General features: G+C 42.1%; 2 protein-coding genes across 2 annotated transcripts; both read right to left on the minus strand.

Moving 5' to 3' along the window:
• Positions 1-33: 33 nt before the first annotated feature.
• Positions 34-2,837, minus strand: akirin2 (akirin 2). Its single transcript, XM_020929064.2, has 5 exons — positions 2,331-2,837; positions 1,670-1,807; positions 1,018-1,167; positions 869-940; positions 34-567 (listed from the first exon to the last, which is right to left on the minus strand). Exons 1-5 carry the CDS (start codon positions 2,500-2,502, stop codon positions 557-559), a joined length of 543 nt encoding a protein of 180 aa, XP_020784723.1. The 5' UTR covers positions 2,503-2,837; the 3' UTR covers positions 34-556.
• Positions 2,838-4,924: 2,087 nt separating this feature from the next.
• Positions 4,925-7,654, minus strand: cnr1 (cannabinoid receptor 1). Its single transcript, XM_020919549.2, has 2 exons — positions 7,528-7,654; positions 4,925-6,864 (listed from the first exon to the last, which is right to left on the minus strand). Exon 2 carries the CDS (start codon positions 6,829-6,831, stop codon positions 5,431-5,433), a length of 1,401 nt encoding a protein of 466 aa, XP_020775208.1. The 5' UTR covers positions 6,832-6,864; positions 7,528-7,654; the 3' UTR covers positions 4,925-5,430.
• Positions 7,655-8,737: the final 1,083 nt, after the last annotated feature.

Here is an 8,737-nt window from a genome sequence, read left to right on the forward strand (position 1 = left end):
TGAATCACAATGGTGAAAGAACTCAGACACAGATATTTAGTAAACGCTTTATTTGTAAGCTTTTCTTGAACCAAAGCCCAATATAACTACAGCAAATAAAATCTTGTTACGTTGAACAAAACTCAAGCAAAGAAAAATAAAAAGTTCAGTGTATACAAACAAAATAGCAGTAACTGCCAGAACAAGTTAAAACGATGCTTGAAGAGCCTGTGGCCAGAGTCCAGTCAAAAGGCTTTCAATCGTCCGTTTGCATAAGTCCAATCCCTTTTCAAAATGTACACTACCTCCTTTTCAAAAAAAAAAAAAAAAAAATCATTCACAAAAAGGAAAACATTGAAAGGCCAAGGGTGCGTGTGGCAGTGAGCCTAATGTGAAGGCATCAGAACAAACCAAAGATATATAGACAGGGCAGTTAAGAGGCCACTAGGAGCATCAGAGGAGCAGAGCCAGCTCCACTGACCCAGGTCCAGACACGGGCGACGTATGGCACAGCGACAATCCCACTGCCACCGAGTCCGGCAGACGCAGCAAGGCTTTCCAACAACCACCCCAAAACTCAGGACACGTCTGCCAAAGAGGAGAGGGAAAACTCAAATGAACAAAACACATTTCACAACAAAGTATTTAAAGCAGCATTAACGTAAGTCTGGTCATTATCTGGTCAGCAGATTATTTTAAACTCCCATGACAGTGGATTACACGCAGGGCTTTTATAGATGCCTGTAGTATTGTTGCATAAATATAGCTCCAATTATCCATATTTTTACGCATCACACGACTCCGTTCTGGGCCTAACTACAGAGCACAGTACAACTGTAAAGCCAGCTGATAAGGGGCTTATGGCTGTAAGCCAACTAGAGATACTTACAGCTGGCCGGCTGCTCTCCAAATCTTCGCATCAGCTGATCATGTGTAAATTTCACAAAGGCATCATATTGTTCTGATAAAAGAGAACATAAGTGTTAAAGTTGAGAATTCTTCATGTTAGAATGTATTTAAGAACACAAAGGTCCAGACCTGCGAGTTTGGAGGTGAGGATCTCATCGTACTCCTCACGGATCTTCTCCTCGCGCTCCTTCAGTAGTCTTTCACAGATCATCCCGACCTGTCTGAGCGAGAACAGGGGCTGCTCTTTCCTGGTGGGAGACGATGCTCCTGAGGACATCCCTGTTCACACAAGCACAAAACATACGCAGACATTAAGCCTCTGGAACACAAACACATATATTCAACAAATTCAAAATCACATATTCTCAATTTAAAATCAAATGATAACTATTTCTCTTGCACTTTTATAAATTGGAAAAAAAATATTACTTGTTTGTACAGCATCCATGTTTAAACACTCCAAATGATCACATCTTCAGTGGTTGAAATATAATCCCTTAAATGCAGGAAACTTTCTCTATGCATTTTGTGTCTTAATATGGGCCTCAAAGGAACAGATCTAGAGGACCAAGCCCAAAGCTTTATCTAGTTCATACATTAACCCTTTACAGACAAAGGACACTCCTAATAATATTGAAACTACTAAAACACTCGTACTGATAGTAGATCTCCTGAGGACAGACAGCTCAGAAGAAGAGCAGTCACATTCGGCTTAAATAACATTCCTGGGGTTTTGCGCAGAGCTGTTCCACATACACTTAGAGCTGTGTCCTCATTTTACCTGGTAGTGCTGCTCCACTGTGAATGTTCTGCAGCTCCACCGGACAGCATCCATCTGCCTGCTGCTGGAAGCCACTGTCCAGGTGCCGCCTCTTTTGCAGACGCTTGTACTCCTGCTTTATATTGTGGAGGATTTGCTCTGGAGAGACAAAAACAAGATAAGACAAATCATTAGTTTTCCAGGAAGAGGAAACCATTTGTTAAGAGAAAGGTCAATATAAAGAAAAGTCAATCGTTACTAGCAGTGACAGTTGGGTCATGCTTTCATTATTGTATTAAAGGTTGCATCAACATGTTATTATTGGACATGGGCCTGTCGTCTTAACTTCCCACAAGCACATTAAAGCAAGGAACTAAGCAGTGGTCGTCAACGTATAATGATAATACATGTAGCAATAGATGTTTGTATAAAAACACGACATTAAAACTTTACATTATTTTAGGCCTCAAATAAGACACGTCGACATTACAACCTGGTACAGCAGATAAGAGTTAACTGGACGTGAAACAACAGGGTTTGCTCTGGTGCAAAGCCTGGATCCGTTTCTGCGTCATATGTGCGTTTTGTTTTGTCATTCAACCATAGTAAGAGTCCAGGGAGGCCACTTAATCATAATGACAGTTCTACATACATATATTAAAATGTGGGGCTATAACATTACCTGTTGTGAGTCTGGACGACACTTCCCCAAAAGGCGAGGGCTCCAAACGCAGGTATTTCTGGGGCGAAGACACCGGAGACACGATCGGGGCGCACCTCCGTCTTTTCGGGGAAGCCTGGTTCATTAAGGGGTCGAAATCCAGACTCCTCTTCAGAGTAGCCCCACACGCCATTTTACTAAGAGTTTGGAAAAGCTTTACAGTAGAATCGAGGTTACCCTGTGGGCCCCGGTCTGAGCTGCTAAAGCTAACTAACCTTAGCGGCTAAAGATAGCAGCTTTCCGGGGAGCGAAAATACGCCTTTTTGCCTTATTTAATGCGTTTTGTCGATAAATTCCGCGTCTTGAAAGCAACAAAAACCGTCGAACTAACAAAGGATCTAAAATCTCTACAGATTAAGCCTGTATTAAATCAGATGATGGTAGATTTAATGCCCGGACATCCAAAAGATTCATACAACAGCTAGGCGCTTTCAGGCGATCGATTACCGTCTCTGTCTAAGCATTTTTACGCATGCCCAGGAGAACACCCAATGCCGGTAGTTGTAGTTTTTGCTTCAATCCAGTGTTCTTTAACTTACCATTAAAAAACTACATCTCCCAGTAGCAGTAAAACACCGAGGGATTTAAAATTGTTTGACAACAAACATAAACATACTTGTAATTCCACCGCATCTTAAGGGTCGTATTTTTTTTAAGCGGTGATACTGGCGTGTTTAAAAATATTCGACACTCCTAACTCGCGCCTATAACATGACCAAATCGTTCAATTAGTATAAGAAAAGAGTTTTATTATTGTCATTGTCACTGAACAAAATTCTCAAACTAGGAACTTTCTTTGGCGATACGGTGCAACTCATAGATCTATTAAAATAACGTGCGACCATGGATGCAACATGAAACAATGAATAATAATAGTAAAATAGTAATAGTCAAATATCTGTTCTATTATGAATACAATTTATCTCACCGTTATAATGCTATACAAGAATGTTTGAAAAATCCATCTAAATAAGTGTACAATATTTGTCCTTATAGAGAGGTCAGACCCCCTTCACAGGTTGGTGACTGAATGTGTGTGTGAATTGGTTTCCTCGATGCAAAGATTCTTGAATGTAACTATTTACCAATCATTTACCGTTTACTTATTGTGTTATTTTATTTATAATGGATGTTATTAAAATGTATGTACTTTGTAGCATTTATGTCACAATAAATAAATAGGTTAAATAAAAAAGAAGACTTTAGGCTAAATGAACTTCCTCACAAAATGCATTAGTGTGCATTGATCCCACGTCACAAAATGCATTAGTATGCATTGATCCCACGTCATTAAAAGTCAATTAAACGTGACCCTATTGGGGATCAATGTATTCAGAGATCCACTGTTAACAGCCTATGCATTATGAAGAAAAGCTCGCTTGCATCTGTGTCAGCAGATGCTGGGACTCCTCACCCACATCTTAACACACGCATTTGAGGAAGTGAGCAGATGTTGTTGTCAACGCCAATTTTAGTGTCTTTACAAGGAGACGTTCAATGAGTTATATTATTAGACACAAGGGGGCACTGTTGCTCCATCAATCTGCTTGACTTGAATAGATCCATGAGGATGGTCCGGAGGCTAGAGCAGAGTGACGATGGCCCTACCATATTTATTAGTCAGCCAAATAAAACTGCAGACGAGTTTGACAACCATTTGCAACTTTATTAAAAGTTTGAAAACAGCAATACTAAAAACACTTGTGTTTTTTGTCCTTGTTATGCCACCAATGTACAGAAGCCACTTGACAATTGACAATTTGATCTTCAATACTCACTAATACAGAGGCAGCGAAGCATACTGATACAGCTGTCTGACGACTTTACACCAAGATAAATGTCTACAGGACGATTGTGCTGTGATCTCTAAGGTTTTCAAAGTACTACATTGTTTATTTGTAAAATCACATATTCTCAGATTGTTTTGACCAGTTGTTGCTTTTCTACATTATGCATACACAAAAGCTTTATTTCAAGTAACCAGCTAATAGAATGACCCCCCTTTTTTTCAGAAAAAATGAATGTTTAATGCCAGAAGGATTTTACTATAGGTCTGTGCATGGTTTAGCCTTTATTTTCCCCACCGGAAAGAGGTCTGCTGCAACAGTATAGCACTAAAAACAGGTTACTGCAATGATGAAAGGCTCAGGGTGGGTAAATATCACACAATAGCACACGCACAGTAATAGTCAGTCATACAGTCCATTTAAGAGCTCTTTAAACACACATTTGTGACAGTAGTGACCAGCACACTGCGTCCAAACTTTCCAAGGCGTCCAAGCTTTGGCCAGAAGCTTGTGGAGTAGCTGCTGCTAAATGTCTCAAACACTTTCATTGTAACACTGTACAGTTGGTTAGATTTACATTTGAACAAAGACACTCCAAAAGTTTAACAGTTAGAGAGTGGAACTGACCACAGGGACAACTGTCGCTGTCAAGGAAAATGCCATTTGAGATTTATGTGGACAAACCTCATCTTTTATCTCATCTTTGACTTGTTTGTCATTTATTTTATTTTTGCACAACATTTTATTCACCTGTTAAGTATTCTAGTATTTGCCACTCACTGAGTGTTGTCATAAGTTAGTTCTTTAAGTACAAAAGACATTTGATGTCAAACAAATAATGATGAGTTATGGTTTAGTCTTCATAATTGTCCATATGCAGCATGTAGATGAAGCCGGAAGTCAAGGCCTAGATTTGTTATGGTGCAAGACACACATGACGTCAACATGACACAGTCAAACTGAGTTGAATTAAGAACATCAGTAGCCCCTTATCCCATTGATGAAGTTATTTTGTTTTCAAAACCTGAATTCACAGTATAAAAATAGAATATGCCTTCACTACGTGAGTATCACAAAGTCTATGACACACTTATGGTATTCCTCTCATTAAAGTAGTGAGTCTATGACCTTGCTTCACCATTTGGCACTTAGGCACACAAACGCCACTGCCGCCTCCAGAGCCAGTCTGTGACATGTCAGCTGAGATGATGTTTTTCTCCTTAATTGTGTTGGATGTTTTGGGTGACATTTACAGAGCTTCTCCAGTGGCAGCCCTACACGGCCTCGGCGGAGGTGTCTGTGGACACAGAGATAGTGACTTTGGCGATTTTCACAGTGGTCTTGACGGCGCTCTCGGCGGCGCGGTGTGCAGAGATGTGTCTGTTCTGACAGTCTGACTCCAGACTGTTGTCCAGCTGCTGCCCACTGCCCCGACACATGTGGCACGAGCTGAGGAAGGCATGGCGCAGGTCCTTGCTCCTCAGAGCGTAGATGATGGGGTTGACTGTGGAGTTGAGCAGACAGAGCATGCTGCAGAAGGCAAACACTGTCTTGATATCATCATCCATCCTCCAGAACAGGTCATACACCATGATGGCCAGCACGGGGCCCCAGCAGATCACCAGAACCACCAGGATCAGCACCAGGGTCTTGGCCAGACGGATGTCCATGCGTGCCTGCTCCGGCCGTGTGGTCTGCACTTTAGTCCCATCAGCAGAGTACACCACCAGGCTCTTCTGAGACGCACGGCTCAGCATGCGTACGGCGTGGTGGTGCGCCTTCCACAAGATAAAGATGTAGGCGTAGATGATGAAGAGAACCAGCACACTGGTCACTCCAATCCAGAACATCAGGTAGTTCTCATCGATGAGGGGGAAGATGTCAGAGCACACAGAGTTGAGGCGCTTACAGTTCCAGCCAAACAGAGGTAGCACTGCAATTACTATGGAGATGGTCCACATCATGCAGAAGGCGATGACAGCCTTGGTGCGCGTCACAATGCGTCTGTAGGCCAAGGGGCGGTGGATGGAGATGTAGCGGTCTATGGCAGTGAGGAACAGACTGCCCACTGACGCAGTGAAGGAGGCGGTGACTCCGCCCAGCTTGAATAGAAACACATTAGGGCTGTCCTTTCTGTGGAAAATGTGAAAGTCCAAGAAGCTGTACACAAATATAATGCTGCCCAGAAGATCGGCGATGGCCAGACTGCCGATGAAGTGGTAGGAGGGTCTGCAGCGCAGAGTGCGAGACTGGAGGATGACACACAGTACCACCAGGTTCTCCAGCACAGTGAAGGTGCCCAGGGTCAAAGACAACACGGCCACTGCCAACTGCTGGCTCGGGGTGAGGATCATGAAGCACTCCATGTCCATAAAGTTCTCCCCACACTGAATGTTACTGCCATCCTCCCGCAGAGTCCGGTTACTGAACAGGTCTGTGGCATTGGTGGGGAATAACGGGATGTTTTTTAAAATGAGGTCCTCGTCCACAGGGACTTTGTCTGGAAAAGAGTTACTGCGGAAAGCCGACAGCGGCTTCTGCAGTGAGAAGGAGCTCTTAAAGTCCACATTGTTGAGGGGGTCATCGTAGTTGGCGTCGTTAGAGCCCAGGTACTGCAGCCCGGAGGTGATAGTCCTGAAGGTGGTATCGGCCACTCCGTCCAGCACTGACTTCATGGCTGCGGCTGTCTGCTCTCACACACCTGACTCCTGCAAAGAGTCACAAAACACATGAATTCACCAAGAGCATTTACACCGCATCTGAACACATTACTGTCGGACCTGCGTCCACGCCTTTAGGGTGAAATAATGTGCAAATCAAATGACATTATATAATCCAACATTTATGTTTGTACATTTAGGCATAATATAAAAATATAAATTTTCCCATAATGGACTTCATATTTGGGCATCATTTATCCCAGTATTTGTAGATGTAAAACTCATTTGCTTTCTGCAGAGCTCCAACAACACCCTGATCTCCTCAGCGCCCAAACCATCAATCAATAAGCATCACTTTACAGAGGGACAGAGATGGGACTTTAATTGTTTTAATGGTTTTACAGACGATGCGCACGCTTTACGCAAATCCACATCTGCACATTTTCATTGCATATTTATGGATTAGCCTGAAGTAAATGCACACAAGCTAATTAATTCTATTGAAATCTGAATATTATGCTGAAGGGAAGAAAGTATTTCTATATTCAAAAAATATTTGTGATGTGACTATAATAAACAATTTATGCGAGTGTTTCAATATTCAGATACAAAACACTTCTGCACCAGACAAACTGTTCGATGGTACTTACACATAAATACAAGAAAAAAGAAATCTTTAGGCTATTTAAAACATCAATCAAAAAATCTTACCTTACATAATGCCCAAAGTGCGCAGAATCGCCCTTTATCTCCGCGCGTTAATCCAATTCAGATGCGCATCACCAAACACCACTGATCTTATGTAAAACCAGATGTGAGGAATGACTGGTACTAGTTAAAAAGCACTCCGCATTTGAACCATAGTTGTTTTTAAAAGTTGCACAAGTTTGAAAAGAGGTGCCTCTGCCTTAGCGCGCTGTTTTTGGGCACTTCTCCGCGCTCTAGGTCCTGTTGCTGTGCCGCTCCTGCCGCTTCTGCCGCTCGTCTCTCTGTGCGCTCTCGCTCTTGTCTCTTCACACTTATGAACGCCGCTCCTTCAAGCTCCGCGGTCACGTGTCCTCCTCCCGTTACGGCTTTATCTGCCCAGCCCATGAAAATCTGTCAAGTGTGGCTGGCGCATATATAGGAACCAGGCAGACGACTGTGCAGCGCTGATTAGAAAAAGGAAAAGAAACTGATTTTTATTTATTTTTTATTCGCAATCTATAGACTTGCAGGGTTGGAACACGCTGTGGCTTCTTTTGTTACTATGCAGAGATAGGCCGGCCAATCCAGTTTGATTAGGTCGACTTTTACATTTTTATGAGCGATTTTCCCAAAGCCTTGCGCATAGAGTCTAACAAAAAAGAGAGAAAAGAAAAGAAACATTTTCAACGCTCAAACCGAGTGTTTTGTTTGTTTGTTGTTATTTTTGGAAGAGTGAGCGAGTATTTATTTATTTGTTTATTTATTTATCTATTTAAAACACTTAGGCTGGATGTAGGCTTATTTTTTATCCAAAAGTTGTTTAAAGTTGCACTGTGTAACTTTTCTGGTGGAGGGTCTGCTATCTGCTTGTCTCCATGGTGATATTATTGCTTTGTCAGGAATTGCATGGCTACACAAATATATTTTATTCAATTACAGTTCTTTTATTTGTCAAAATTACTTCAAAAACATGCATTATTTCTGTGAGCAGGTCCACTTCTCCACAGATCTCACTTGTAACTTGGTCTGGAGATATGGCCTGCTTGTCGTCATGGAGATTGATAAATTAAATGCCGTACTCTAGAACATTTCAGGAAAAAAGAAAGCATGGAGTCAAGCTGGTGGCGGACCAGATCCTCTACCAAAACAGTTACACACTTCACTATTAAATCCACTTATTGAAACCAAAACTTGTAGGTGAAAAATGACGTTAAAGTGGCCCTAGATGTCCATA

Source organism: Boleophthalmus pectinirostris, unplaced genomic scaffold (assembly GCF_026225935.1).
Source record: "Boleophthalmus pectinirostris isolate CB_2022bp ecotype Guang Dong unplaced genomic scaffold, ASM2622593v1 HiC_scaffold_13, whole genome shotgun sequence".
Lineage (NCBI taxonomy): Eukaryota > Metazoa > Chordata > Actinopteri > Gobiiformes > Gobiidae > Boleophthalmus > Boleophthalmus pectinirostris.